General features: G+C 53.1%; 5 protein-coding genes across 5 annotated transcripts; 2 read left to right on the top strand and 3 right to left on the bottom strand.

The window, feature by feature from the left end:
• Nucleotides 1-4,465: 4,465 nt before the first annotated feature.
• On the bottom strand, nt 4,466-6,330 carry J4E92_008705 (uncharacterized protein; the record flags this gene model as incomplete). The annotated part of the gene is made up of 2 exons (XM_051500056.1): nt 4,466-6,051; nt 6,327-6,330. 2 exons carry the CDS (start codon nt 6,328-6,330, stop codon nt 4,466-4,468), a joined length of 1,590 nt encoding a protein of 529 aa, XP_051349754.1.
• Nucleotides 6,331-6,387: 57 nt separating this feature from the next.
• J4E92_008704 (uncharacterized protein) lies at nt 6,388-7,638 on the bottom strand (the record flags this gene model as incomplete). The annotated part of the gene is made up of 1 exon (XM_051500055.1): nt 6,388-7,638. One exon carries the CDS (start codon nt 7,636-7,638, stop codon nt 6,388-6,390), a length of 1,251 nt encoding a protein of 416 aa, XP_051349753.1.
• Nucleotides 7,639-8,369: 731 nt separating this feature from the next.
• Nucleotides 8,370-9,714, bottom strand: J4E92_008703 (uncharacterized protein; the record flags this gene model as incomplete). The annotated part of the gene is made up of 2 exons (XM_051500054.1): nt 8,370-9,510; nt 9,563-9,714. 2 exons carry the CDS (start codon nt 9,712-9,714, stop codon nt 8,370-8,372), a joined length of 1,293 nt encoding a protein of 430 aa, XP_051349752.1.
• Nucleotides 9,715-10,875: 1,161 nt separating this feature from the next.
• Nucleotides 10,876-11,648, top strand: CYP3_2 (Peptidyl-prolyl cis-trans isomerase H; the record flags this gene model as incomplete). The annotated part of the gene is made up of 4 exons (XM_051500053.1): nt 10,876-10,930; nt 11,064-11,209; nt 11,258-11,395; nt 11,442-11,648. The coding sequence occupies 4 exons, from the start codon at nt 10,876-10,878 to the stop codon at nt 11,646-11,648; spliced, it is 546 nt and encodes a 181-aa protein (XP_051349751.1).
• A 480-nt stretch (nt 11,649-12,128) lies between these two features.
• On the top strand, nt 12,129-14,171 carry J4E92_008701 (uncharacterized protein; the record flags this gene model as incomplete). Its single annotated transcript, XM_051500052.1, has 1 exon — nt 12,129-14,171. One exon carries the CDS (start codon nt 12,129-12,131, stop codon nt 14,169-14,171), a length of 2,043 nt encoding a protein of 680 aa, XP_051349750.1.
• Between the last annotated feature and the right edge of the window lie 495 nt (nt 14,172-14,666).

Here is a 14,666-nt window from a genome sequence, read left to right as displayed (position 1 = left end):
ACGCATGCATATATCGCTCGTGTGCTCCAGACAACACAGAGCGTGCGCCACTTCTAACTTTAGCTACACGCAAGTCGAACGATAAAGTCAGATCGGCACTCACTTTCCAATAGCGGCGAACAGTGATTAGGAGAAGCAAGGCTGTTACTAAGACAGTGGGATAATGCGTAGGAAGCATGCATCATACCCTGCCCTTCACCGGTCAATTCAGCCAGTAACATGTACTGGCCAAGACGGTCTTCAGTATGCGCGTTTAACCTAAGTACTGGAGGGATACATACTTTGTCGCCGTAAGATCAAGCGTCACTGGCGTTAAATTCCCACTCCCCGACTCCTTTTATGTATACAAACTACGTTCAATATCTCAGCCCTAGCAACTATGTCGGCCCACAAACCAACGAGAAACGCAGTACTTTGCACTATCCACGAGATTGAAAGCTGGCAGCTCGAAAACAAATATCTCATCGGCCATTATCGGAGGGCGTCTCACTCATACCGCGACTGCTTCACTAGTCTTGGATATCTACACAACCAAACAAGCAACATTTACACGCACTTGCTTGGAACACTTGTGTTTCTAGCTTGGGCTGTACAGACATATTACGACGTCCTCAAGAGATATCCAACATCGGACTTCAACGACTTCCTCGTTTTTGGGGTCTTCTTCATTTGCGCATTAAGTTGCTTCGGATTTAGTGCTTGCTTCCACTTGTTCATGCATCACTCTGCAGAAGTCAATCAGACCTGGCTGCTTTTCGATCTTTATGGTGTATTCGCCTTGATTGTCGCGACGATCTTCTCTGGTACCTACTATGCTTTCTACTGCGAACGCCTCTGGTGGAAAGTCTACTCAGGAGGGGTTCGTTGTTACCCGCCCTACAAGTGTTGCACGGAATTAACGAAGCAATATCAGATTCTCTCCATAACTTTCGCATGCGCTGTCTTCTGCACGAAACCTCAGTTCCGACACCCAAGATGGCGGAATGTGCGCGCGTATCTGTTCATCTCCATCGGCTTCTACGGTGTCCTTCCAATGACGCATTTGGCGGAGAAGTGGGGTAGACCCAAGGCCAACGAAATAATCGGGTGGAATATGATGTTTGTTGAAGGTCTTAGTTACGGCGTTGGTGCAGCGATATACGCAGTAAGTGACAATCCTCGAAATGGCTCGAAACTCTTAGTTGACTTCAAAAGTTTCGCATCCCTGAACGATGGAGGCCTGGAAGGTTCGATATTTGGGGCGCGTCGCATCAGATTTTTCATGTCGCTGCTGTTCTTGGAGCTGTACTACATTACAAGGGACTCCTCCGCGGATTTGACTATAGCCATAGTCCAACGTCGCGGGAGTGTTAGGACAGCTCATCAGCTGAACAATGGCGATTGTGTCGAGACGAGCCGTAGATACCAATCAGTGCAGTCGATACGATGATCGACTGCATGAACAGCTGATCAAACGGGCTCGTGCATGCTGCCATTTTCCATTTCCGGTGTACCTAGGTAAGAGGCGCGTGGGAGACGTCTAGAGTTTCGCTTGTCCCCGCCCGATGCATACATGCGTACATAGGTGTGACCGGCGCTAATTGATGTGATACGGGCCGGGTAAAGCGCACCGGTCGTGATTGGTTTTGCAGCTGGTAGCGAATGAGATGTGTTACTGGGGCCCCCCACTATGGGCTTTCCCGCACCTACATCGCTCGTGGGGAATATGTCTCCAAGGTTCTAGAGAGCACACACTCGAGCCGACTATACCTAGGTAGTGTCGAGGACAAAGTTTTATATAGACCTGTAGTCAAGACATGCTCATACTAGCAGGCCACAATTCATTAGTATTCAACGTGATAGGCAAGCACGTGTTTTGCGCGACAAGCTATCTAGGTACTTCGATGCTGCGATTGAAACACTGCTATTGATGACTGGCAGGGGCGTTCCAGCAATCTTAGCGCTATCGATTCACCCGTGGACTAAATCCGGATTTAGATCTGTAGAACAACATTCCATCAGATGGAGAAGCGCGTAACGCCGACTGCCTTCGCATGTGTATGTAATTTAGGGGCTCTAGACAGTTTTCGCCCTGCTCTGACGGGAACAGCAGGTAAGCGCCTTCAGTCCAGATTGCCGCCTGACCTTCACTCACGCTTCCCCGTCAAGGCTGCGCCCTATTTGGCCGTGCTTACCACAACGATCTATACAAGCTCTCTCATCCAAAATTGCTAACCCATTCGCATTATGGTGGCTTCTTTAAACTGTCGACAAGATTTGTAGGTATCGTATCAGATAGGCACGGTACCACTGCAGAGAGCTTTGTAGGCTGTTAATTCCGTGAGCACACCTACTTGAGTAGGTATCACTCCCCCGCAATGGGAGGATTTCATGCGCTGTTCGACTGCTAACTACTATATGACCAGGCTCTCTTGCCCTGCGCCGCACCGCGTATTCACGATTCCAAGTCGACCAATACTGTCGACTTCGTTATGGAAGATGCGACCACTCGCTACGAAGGCCAGGACACTCGAACCACAAGTCGTCGCGAGCTATACGGATGGTATTCGTACGGCCTCGCTGCCGAAGTCTTTACTGTATGCGGAGTTGGTACGCTGTCGAAACACTCTCCGTCTGAGCTACATCTGATGAGTTTGTGCTACAGGCTCGTTCTTGCCTATGACGCTCGAATCTCTGGCACGCGAAGTTGGAGTGCTTCAATCCGACAGATCAACGCCTTGCGCTCAGCATGAGCCCCCTTCAACCTCGCCGACGCTTCATACAAGGGACGAAAACCACTGTATCGTCCAGCTATTTGGCCACGAACTCAACACCTCTAGCTTCACACTGTACTCCTTCTCGCTGGCGATCATTGTACAGACGCTTGTCCTGATATCGATAGGTGCTATAGCAGACTATGGTATTACCGACCTCACTGTACAATGTTGTGGACGTGAGCTAATCACCTTCGCAGGCAGTAACCGGAAAAGGCTCTTGCTCATTCTGAGCTTCACTGGCTCTACATCTTGCATGCTGTTCATCTTTGTGTACCCCAGCATCTTTCTAGTTGGACTGTTTCTGACGATCGTGAGCGTTGCTAGCCTTGGCTCCTCATTTGTCTTGCTAAACTCATTTCTTCCGCTTCTCGTAGCGAATCATTCATCTATACGCCAACAGCAAGAGTTCCACTCTGTACCACTTGACGATGTACTCTCAGGCTCCGAGGACAGCGACAACGGCCACGATGACGATGACGACGCCGACGCTCCTGACAACGAACGTCTAGTTCCAGACAGACTCTCCGTCGATGCCCTTCTCAGTCTACCGACAATGACCACATTAGGAGAAGTGTCGCCTTCGTTAAAACTTTCCAACACGATATCGGCGAAAGGCATTGGCATTGGATATGCTGCGTCGGTTCTTGTTCAAGTTGTCAGCATAACCATCATAATTCTCTACCGCAAGGCCAGAGCTTCTGGTTCAGAGATCTCAACAACCATGCCCCTACGCACTGTCTTGTTTGTAGTGGGCTTTTGGTGGGCTGCATTCACAGTACCTACTGCATGTTGGCTTCGTCGTCGCCCGGGACCACCATTACCCTGGAACGTCGGCAACAAGAAGAAACAAGGACGAATCGTCCCAGGCTTTCGTTACTTGCTCTTTGCATGGGTCTCTCTATGGCGAACCATACTGATCGCTGTGAAACTGCGCGAAGTACTTATATTCCTTCTAGGATGGTTTCTCTTATCCGACGGTATCGCGACAATTACCGGGACTGCGATCCTGTTTGCCAAAGTTGAGTTACAACTGGGCGCCGCCGCTATAGCACTTCTATCTATAACAGCTACTGCATCAGGCATCATCGGTGCCTTGTGTTGGCCCATCATAGCCCGTTACTGGAAGCTTAAGCCGATATCCATTCTCCTGAGCTGTATATGCCTTTTCGAGCTTATTCCTCTTTATGGATTGCTTGGCTTCGTCCCGTTCATCAAGTCGCTAGGCTTTCTCGGCTTACAGAAATGGTGGGAAATCTACCCTCTTGGCGCTCTTCTTGGATTCATCATGGGAGGCATCTCGTCGTATGCTCGCTCGATATTCGGTACTTTGATTCCGCCTGGAATGGAAGCAGCTTTCTACTCTCTTTATGCTGTTACAGACAAAGGCAGTTCTGTTATTGGTCCAGCCGTCGTAGGCCGTATCATCGACATCACGGGCTCCATTAGAATGGGTTTTTGGTTTCTTGCATTTCTTATGATATCTCCTGCGCCTTTTTTCTGGTTTGTAGACGTCGAAAAAGGCAGGGCCAACGGACTGGCCATGGCGCAGAAGAGAAGTATACCCAGCGTGGATGTTTCCAACACCCCCGGGTAAGGGTACCTACTGTTGACTGGGGTCAATACAATGCGGAACTCTCGAAATAGGTTCCCCACCTTCCATCCCATCACGCATGCTACTCAGATTCCTGCCACTACCTTCCAGACCTCCCCTATGCTTTCGCCAGCTTAATAACAAGCTCAATCCCCGCCTCAGCAAAAGTCTCACCAACAACCCTCGGTGGCTTATACGCATCAAAAGCCTGCTTTGCACCACCAACACCCGACACTTCCGTCAGCCTCAAACACTTGAGCTCCGTCAAGAACCCTCTACCCGCTAGTTTCATCTCCGCAAACTGCGTTATCCAGTTCAACCCCTTGGGCGGCAGCGCCTGAGGCAAACGCCTAAACTGCGCCCGCGCCTCGCCCGTAGCGAAAATCGCCTCAGTAGGTCCACAGAACTGGATTTCTAGTTCGCGAACCGAGGGGGGAACGAGGGTGTATGCGGCTGCGGCGCAACGGTCCTGCTTCTGCCAGATCCACGTTTTCTTTGCGGAGTTGGGGAGGTCGATAAGGGAGGTGTAGAAGAGGGATGAGGTTACGCGTAGTACTTGGAGGTTTTTGAGGAAGGTGAAGGAGGCGGCGAAGGGCGGGTAGGGGTGTTCTCTGAAGTTGGCGGAAGGGGGTTCGAGGAGGGATAGTTGGGTTAGGGTTGAGGGAAGTTCTGGGTATGCTTGCAGGACGTCGATGACGGTTTGAGGAGTAGGAGGTGTGGGTCGGAACCATGGGGGTATGATATCCCTTTGCCAGGCGTACAGGCAGTTAATGGTTAGGTGCAGTGACTCCGTCTTTTCAGATAGGCGTAGCAGTTTTCCCAGAGCGAGAGGGCTGATTTGAAAGGTTCCCGAGTTGAAGTGTCTGAGGTTAGGGAGGGAGTCGGGTTCGGACTGGAACCAGTTGTGGACGATGCGAGTGGGCTTGATATCAGACTCGGGGCTTTCATGCCAGGGCGCCGGGGTTTCAATCGAAAAGTCTTTCAGAGTAGGGATCTGGATGAGTTCACGCAGGATCCTCAACGTCGGTGTCTTCAACGTGACGGTCTCGATGGGTTCATCTTCAAGTACGGACCAGAGCTGCTTCATGCAGATGTCCTGGTGAGCAGACCATCTGGACCCCTTAAGCCGGTCTTTGACCGTCACATCGATGCTTCGCACGTTCGGCAGTTTATCGAAGATGGTAATGGCTTGCTCGTGGACGAAAAGCGGTAGGCCCCACTCAGCGTCTACCCGAACGTGACGTACATGTTCTGCCAGTTCTGGCGTCTTCTCGATAGCCTGGAGGAACAACGCAATGCTTTTCTGCCGAGCCGCGACATTACCATATGCCTCATGCTCCCTGTATTCTTTTGGGATCTGATAGTCTTCTAATGGCAGGAAGACCGGAGGTAGTAATGGAAGGGGTTCCCGTCGATACCGCAGCGGCTCTTCATCCGGATCCTGCCGATCCTGGGGTGTCGGTAGGTGGCTGACTTCCGCAGCATGGCCGCCTTGAACGAATGGAGGGGCCAGGGTCGATTGTACAGGGAGATCAATCGACTGGAATAAGAGGCGTTGGGCGGATTTGTGGAAGACTCGGTGCGTCTTGATCAGACTCAGCAGATCCTTTCGATCCACATCCTCGAAGATTTGATCCAAGACGTCGTTTGAAAGCGTGGTGATCATGGGTTTGGTCATCTTTCTGGCGACTGAAACGTCGGTTTCTGAAGGGTAAGATTAGGTATCGGGTAGAGTGGAGGGATTGCGGTTGAGCTGATATTGATTCTCTTATGGAGGGGAAAGGGGACTTATGTAGCTACTCGAGTGAGGGATTGCCTGTCATTCACACGGATTTGGGTAATTACTCGTCGTACGGCCCTCATTGGAAACGCGGTGAAAGTCGAACATTTCGTGTGAAGCGATGTAACGAGTCATCGTTAAAACCACCCCTCTTGTTGTGACTGTGAGTTCAGTATCTGTAGGCCAGCAATGTGAATACTCATTGTGTAATGTGTGAGGCTGATGCGTTGAGAGCTACTAAAAGTTGTATTCGTTGACTATCACGTTGCCACCACATCAGGCCCCGGCGGCGCCGACTTAAATTCCGTCTTGCCCCTGATCTGAATCGTCAGTTCGATCCCCCTATCCGCAAACGCCTTCTTCAATTCACCAGGCGGGTCCCAATCCATCGGCTCCGCACACCTGACGACCCTACCCCTATCACTGACCACATACTTCAGCTCCAGCACCTCCACCTTTTCCAACCGAGGAAATCGCAAAGGATCAGCAGCGGCAATCTCGTATATCCAGTTCCAACACGGTCTCATTTTCATTTTGATCTCGTCGGACGTCATGCGGAAGAAGGCGGCACGGTATCCATCACCCACGGCGAAAATGGCCGCGCTACCACTAAAGTCTACTCGGAGCGAGGAAAGCGATGGGGGCAGTAAATGGACGATGGATGGGCGTACTATTTCGCCTTTCCATAGAAAGCCCTGGCGACCCTGCATGGCGTTATATGCCGAGTTTGAGAACCAGCAGCCAGACGATATGTGTAGTTTTTTGAGGGAAGTGAGACCGGAAAACGGCATGAGAAGAGGGATCCAGTCGCATTCCCATGGACTCTTTTGGTCCTCCAGTATCGTGAAGTCGGTCAGGGTTTTCGTTGCGTAGAGCAGACGATGGGCCAAGGCGGCGAGGGTATTGCGTTGACACAAGTATATCTTGACGTCGAATTCTCGGAGCGTGATGTTTGGGTATTTTTGTGCGATGATAGGTGAGGTACGGAGTATGCAATCGTTGATGATGAGGCTAAGACCGATTTTTCTTGCCGGCCTCAGTGAGTTGAGCATGTCCATGAGTTTCGTATAGTCTTCCACGGCTCCGCGCGTTTTCTCTTTGAAATTTTCGATAAGCTCCTGCTTAGGACTTTCGGGGAAGGGCCGAGCGTTGATTTTGAGCGTGACGTGTTGGACCGCTGGAAGGAAATCCAGGATGTCCTGCAATGTGTTTTCTAGTCGGAATTGTGCCCGGCTGTCGAAGACGAGCTCAAGATAGCGTATGGGTCCAATGGGTTTACCAGACGGTGTATGGGCCAGACAAAGCTCTTGGAGAAACTCTGTGCACGCTTCGTGTGCACCGTTTCCGCGGACAAGGAGTCTTCGAACGCAGCTGCGTACTGTGTTCGCCGCTGGAGCGAGCTCTGGATAGGCCTTGCTAACATTCTCGAGCGTTTTGTGGTCGTCTACAAGATACTCGAATATGGATGTGAGGATTTCGGTGGGTATTGTGGTGATTTTGGGGGTCGCCATGTTGTTCGTCTGTGAGGGTGGCTGCCTAGAGAAGACGTCGGATTTCAACAAGTTGCGCGAAAGAAACCTGAGGGTGTCCTGCAGCATATTATGCCGTGACTATCGGATGTTTCCAAGAGAATCCGTCAATGTAGGTGCCTAAGTACTTCATGCACATGGAGGTTGACGTAAGGCGAGATGCGCTGCTGACTAGCGTCATGGGCCGCGGTTACCTCTTTTGTTCACCGCGCTGATCCTAGCGCTGGCTTGTGAGCGCGTAGTGTAATTAGCATCACTGTTTTGGTTCGAAAAGCGAGGTCTCTCTTGCTTCAAGCATCTTGTGTTCCATGTATCTATTCGCTCGCTATCGAAATCGCCTAGTATATGCTACATAATTTGCCAAAAAGCCTCCATGATTGGGACAATCGCGCCTGCAAAGCTGTAGATTATAATATCTACAATGTTAGCAGTTCAGTCCAGAACTATAGCCTTGTCGCAACTAGCAACTATCCATGTATAGCCCATTCTCCCCGCCTGCCAAATGCTGTGTTGAGAGACCCCGCTATGCTCTGATAGGTACTGTGTGAGCGAGATTACACCAAGACGAAAAGTTGCTCAGGATATGGATGAGGAAACGCCGGAATGAAGAAAAACAGAAAAGTGCCGTGGGGATCGGGTACAAAACGGAGGGTATGGTAGTCGTAATTGGGCGTGAGAAGGATCGAGAAATCTGGGTGACAACAGGACCGCGTCTATCGGCCACCTGCTTCGAGCTGTCCTGGAGTTGGCTGCTGCGAGACAGGGGTTTCTCCAGTGGCACCGGCGCCACGGTTGCGGCCGAACCAGCTTGAGAAGCCAGGGCCTTGAGTTCGGTTGAGCGCCATCCTCGATCGCCATCCTTGGTTCTCACCAGTCTGCCCTGTCGCTTGGGGCGCGTTCCCAGCCACGCGCTCGCGGCGAGTAGGCCGATTCAGTCGCCCGAATCGATCACCACCCTGTCGCTGCTGGAAGTCTGAGTTGATGACCATGACGCGAGACCGAGAGAATGGGTTGGTGGAAGTCCAGACCGCCTGCGGTGGTGACCTAAGACCAGCGACTGAGCGGCGACCAGTAAGAGGGTCAACTTCTCCTTCAGGACGGGGCTTCGGAACGTAGTAGTCGGCTTTGCAGAGAGGGCAGCAGGCGCGGCGACTCGTAAGCCATGGGTCGACACAGCTGGCGTGGAAGGCGTGGCCACAAGACAGTCCACGTACATCGTCGTCATCTTCCAGGGTATCCAGACAGATGGCGCACGTGTCTCCCGGCTCGGCCAACATCTCTGGTGCAGCGGCAGTGCTGATGGGATCCTCTTCGTCGTCTGAGTCGTCCTCGCGCTCGCGCACGTTGGCCTGGGGTGTACCACTTTGCCCTTGTACGTTGTCCGTCTTCTCCGAGTTCAACTTGTCGGCGACCTGCTTCTCAAGGTCTTGCACGTGCTCACTCTTCCTGCTTTCGACACTTGTTCTCGGGGGAGCGACGGGGTCGGTAGAGGAGGCCGGGGCATTGAGGTCGTTGCGGGCCATGGAGAGGGCAGTGTCGGTTCGCGGTCCTGGACCTTCGTCCTGGGCACTAACGACACCTTCGACATCCTTCAAGCTTGCTGCTCTGCTCTGGGGCGCCGTCGCAATGCCGCCGTTAGCTGGCAAGCCCTCGGTCTCGCGACTTGACTTCCATTGCTTATACTTGGTCAGTGGGAACCGCTCGTTGACCTCGTCCATGGTCATCAGCTTCTTCTCCCTCCTTCTCCGGTGCGGGCGAGGCATGTTGGTCATATCGATTGGCTCGCCATCTGCAGCAGCCTGGGCCGCGCGACGGCGGTTGTATCGGAAGCAGTACTTAACACCAACGATAATCCTGAGCGCAGTCAGTACGAGGAGCAGCAACCGAGCCAACTGCCATTGCCTACCATAAGTTTGTAAAGACGACACCGAAACCCAGGGCAACGAAAAAAAGCAGCGGCGAACTGGTGGGCCCGTTGCTGTTGTTGTTGCTGCCGCTGTTGTTGGCGCCGTCTGTTGGGGTGGCCTGTTGCCGCGGGAAGAGCACAACGTTGGACATGGTGGGCTGCGACGAGTCTGCTATTCCATACGTCGGTATACTATCGCGCAGTCGTGGAGGACACCGAGTCAGCGATGCGCGAGTGAGGCCGGATGCGGCGAGCCTTGCTGGAGGTGAAACGGATCAGGAGGCGACTGGAGACGACGGCGACAGAGTATCTATCGCGCGTGGAGTGGTTGCGATAAGTTGGAAGTGGCGGCGGGAGGGCTAAGGCAAGGGCCGGAGAAGGTGATGAATCGGTGATGGTGACGGCAACGACTGCGGGCGTGGCGATGGAGAGTCGGGTCCCTAGAGGCTGTAGTCGTTCGCAGTGACTGCCCGTGCCACAATCGCTAGCGGTGAATTGGGAACGGATCGTTATCGGCCATGCGATGCGAAGAGCGCTGGAGGTCAAGCAACAGACTCGGCGGGATGGTCAGGGAAGGGCAGTGAATGCGAGTGCGTGGCCGAGGGCTGAACGGGGGAGGTGCCGGTCTTCAGGCGGATAAAGGCCGCAGAGGCGTCGCTAACGTCGCCGGCAGGTGCCAAGGATGACCGGCAACCAGGCCCATCAATGATGACAGTAGAAGGTTAATGGTACGCCAGTGTGGCGTTTGGGGCAGTGGCGAGTGGTAAGTATGCGGTTGTTTGTATAATGAGGGGGAGCTTCGTGAATGCGCTGGGTGTTGCTTGCGATTCCACCATGCACATGTCACAGGCGCTGTCCGCGCAATGCACCCCGAAGCAGGGTTTCTGCTTTGGGCCGCATGGATGCCGTCGCATGCAGGTGCTATCACACTGTAAAATTGCTGACAGCCTGATGCGGTGATGCATAACCAACACGACTGCATTCACTCACTACTACAACTGCAACACAGTCTCAGGCTCACATCGCAGGACCAGAGTTCAGTGTCGCAAGGCAGGCCGTCTGCTCACTATTGCGTAGACATGTCGGATCCCTGCCCTTCCGGTGGAGTCTTCCCCGCTAAATCCACATGAACATTGTCCACCACTGGCAGCCGCCCGACTCCCCTGCTTCTGCACCATTGTCTCTGCTCGGCATATCTTGGAACCACCTGGACGGAACGCCTTTTTCACTTACCGTGCGACTCCCTCGATCATCACTGCCAAAGCCCGTCCAACGTCACTAGTCCGCTCTTCAAGCACTGCACTGCCGCAACCATGGCGGAGACTGCCGAGCCCAACCCAATCGTCTTCTTCGACATCACCCTAGGAGGTATGCATCCACCCATGTGACCCAGTAGTGGCTACCCCTCACCCCGCGCCATCTGCTACGCGTCTTTCTTGGCCTAGCCCACAGTTGGGCAAACGCCCGCGACCCGACCATGGTGACTGACATAAGCGAACAGGGGAGAAGCTGGGGAGGATCAAGATGGAACTGTTCAGAGATGTAGTCCCAAAGACTGCTGAAAACTTCCGCCAGTTCTGCACGGGCGAGACCAAGAACAGCCGCGGGCAGCCGCAGGGCTACAAAGGCTGCAAGTTCCATCGCGTCGTAAGTAGCATCACAGTGCACTATCTTTCACATGCTAAATGAACATAGATCAAAGGTTTCATGATCCAAGGCGGCGATTTTGTAAATGGCAACGGAACTGGCTCAAGAACTATCTGGGGGACTGAGAAGTTTGCCGATGAAAACTTCACCCTGAAACACGATAAGCCCGGTCTTCTATCCATGGCTGTAGGTTTTCGCAGCTTACCTGAAATCCCCATGCTAACTATTGCAGAACTCAGGTCCCAACACCAATGGTTCCCAGTTCTTCATCATCACTGCGAAGAATGGCACCCCTCATCTGAACGGCAAGCACGTTGTCTTTGGCAATGTCATCGAAGGCATGGACGTTGTCACCAAGATCGAGAATACGCGAACAGTAGCCAACCCGGAAGGGAAGCCAGTGCAAGACATTGCCATTTCACAATGCGGTGAGATGTAAGCTCGTAGATCATACAGCAAAAAGACGCCAGTCCTCGAGGTAAGATCTCAGGTAGGATCTAGAGAATCTATTATAAGCCTGAAACGCATTGTTTGATCAAACGAAGCGCGAAGAAGAACAGTGCGTGGTGGGGCCAGCGCGAGTAACCAGTCTGTATCGACTTCGCGAAGCTATGGTTATCCAATCCTGATACAGGCAAGCGATGGATAGGAAACTAAATACATTTCTACGATTTCAAATGAATCGCATCATTCGTTGTTGCAGTCATTGGATGTTGGATCGGCGAACCATGGTGAACTACTGGCTTACCTAAGTGACCCGCTGAAATTCTCTCGGGCTCAATACTTCGCAGCACAGTCGCGTGCGTTCACCCCCGCTGTCCTCGCTGCCAATTTCACCAGCCCACCGACGGACGACAATCTCCCACACCTCGCGCTCCTGCTCAGATGTAAACCCTTCGCCAACCACATTGCCCACAACATGGTCGCTCTTGCCACAATGAACAGGACCCTCGGCACCGCCGCCCCGAGCGCGGGTGGCAGCCTCAAACGCAAGCAAATCGACAACTCGTCCGACGCCGAGAACGCGACCCTAGACACGCTCAAACGCCGCCGAGTCACTTTCGACCCCGAAGTCAACGTGCGGATACTGAGCGAGCACCACGAGAAGAGTCTGGAGCTGGTGGGGGAGGAGGTGCGGCGCGCCATCGAAAGGCATGCGACAGGCGACAAGGCGGCCTACGATGGGCTCAAAGCCCTCTTCAAGGAAGCACCAACGTCCACAGGTGCACCGCTTTCGCGACTTTTGCAGAAATATCTCATCGCACTCACCGAGCACACGCCAAAACTCGACGGCAACTGCAAGGGCCTGGTGCATGCCGTCATCGATTGCAGTTGGACAGCGCGTAATGAAGACTTCCTGCGCTCCTACCGAATGTTCCTGCGCAGGCTGCTCTCGGTTCAGTCGAGCTACATGTCGACCGTGCTGCAGATGCTGGTCGACATGTTCCTGAGTGCGCCTTCCGTCAACGCCAGGCAGCAGGACGATCCACCGATCCAAAGAGTCCGCCTACAAGCACGCGTACACGAGACCCTCATGGGCATATTACAATACAGTCCGATGGCGAGTTCCTTCCTCGCGCCCGTCATCTCTAGCACCTTCCCCTTCTCCAACGACACCGCAAAGGTCCACGTCGAGTACATCCGAAACATCTATAAGGTCACAGAGTACGCGCCGGAGATCAAAGGCGAGATCTTGGCACTCGTCACAGACAAGCTATGCAAGATCGACGCACAGATGCAGGTAGACATGGAAGAGATCGACGACGACCTGGAGGAGCGACTTATGGACGGGGCCATCAACGATGAGGAAGACGACGACGACGTGAGCGATGACGGCTCCGTATCGAGTGACGAGAGCCTCGACCCGGCAGAGCAGCGACTCAAAGACGTCAAAGACATGATGCTCAAGCTCGACACCGTCATGGACGTGCAATTCTCCTATTACGACTCTGTTTTCGAACGGAACGACTATCAAGAGATGGATCGCACCTACCAAACCCTCATCGCGCAGTTCCAGTCCATCATCATACCGACCTACCGCTCACGGCATACTCAATTCGTGCTCTTCCACTTCAGCCAGATCTCGACAGAATTCATGGGTCGGTTCGTAGACACCTGCTCGCACATGGCTATAGATCGGAACCGACCCCCGCTACTACGCTCAGCCGCATGTGCCTACCTCGCCTCTTACATCGCGCGCGGCGCTCACGTTCCTGGCTCCATTGTTCGCGACGTCTTCGACACGCTATGTTTCCAGCTTGAGGACCAGCGGAAAGCACACGAGCCCAAGTGCATCGGTCCCGACCTACGCCGGTACGGCACATACTACGCCATCGTGCAGGCACTGCTATACGCCTTCTGCTTCCGATGGCGCGATCTCATCGTCACACCCGACGGCACGTTGCCCACCGACGCAGACATCATGTACCACGAAGGCGACTTCCAGTGGCACCGGTCGACCCTCGAAACCATACGCCGCAACATCTTCTGCAAACTGAACCCACTCAGAATCTGCGCACCGGAAATCGTCAAGCAGTTCGGCCGCATCGCCAAGCACCTCCGCTTCACATACATCGATACGCTGGTAGAGACAAACAAGCGTGTACGACTGTCCCGCAGTCTGGCCAGTGGGTACCTCAACGGTATCGGCGGCCGAGAGACTGCTCTCACAAGCAAGAAGGGCGAGGAAGCCTTCCTCCTGGACGCATACTTTCCTTTCGACCCATACGTGCTCCCACGGAGCAAGCGCTGGGTCGAGCACGACTACGTAGCATGGCGGCCGGTACCCGGTATGCCCGTCGAAAAAGACGATGATGATGAAGATGAGGAGGACGACGATGACGATGACGAAGATGATGCTGATGATGACAGCGACAGCACATCAGAAGCGGAATCCGAGGACGAAGATGGCGTCGCAAACCCCGACGACCTTGACGACGGTAGTACGGAAGCCAGTCTATGATGAAATCTCTTGTGCATTGCATTTACGGCGTATATTGGGAGCGGGAAAGCATCAAGAGCAGCGATTTTCTGCTCGGCGCTGGTCAGGGAACAAAATGGGCATATAGCTTGGGAGCGTCTCTTTTATGATTGACGGCCTGCTTCACATATGGCCTGGGTATCTTTGTTGGTTGAGCTTTTTTTTTACATGTATGATTGAGCGTTTGATATTTGGGTCAGCTGGTTGATTGCCTGGTAGAGGCAGATTTACGTTTATACATACTCGAGAGAGAATGGAATGAAAAATTCGATAATCAGAACTACTCAGTTTAGAGCTTTGCTTGTTGGTGACGGTGAGACTGGCGTTGTCGTCAATGCTCATGGTAAGGTCACGATGGAGGGGCAGACTGAACGTTGCTTCATGTTTCAATTGGAATGTATCCCGTCCGAGTCTTTCCTTGCCGGAAAAAGACAGTCCGGATGAACTTCATCAAAGACCCAGCCCAACTCCAGCAAA

Source organism: Alternaria infectoria (assembly GCF_024043175.1).
Source record: "Alternaria infectoria strain BMP 0036 chromosome Unknown scaffold_18, whole genome shotgun sequence".
NCBI lineage: Eukaryota > Fungi > Ascomycota > Dothideomycetes > Pleosporales > Pleosporaceae > Alternaria > Alternaria infectoria.
Note: the sequence above shows the minus strand (reverse complement) of the source record. Positions and strands in the feature narration are given on the sequence as shown.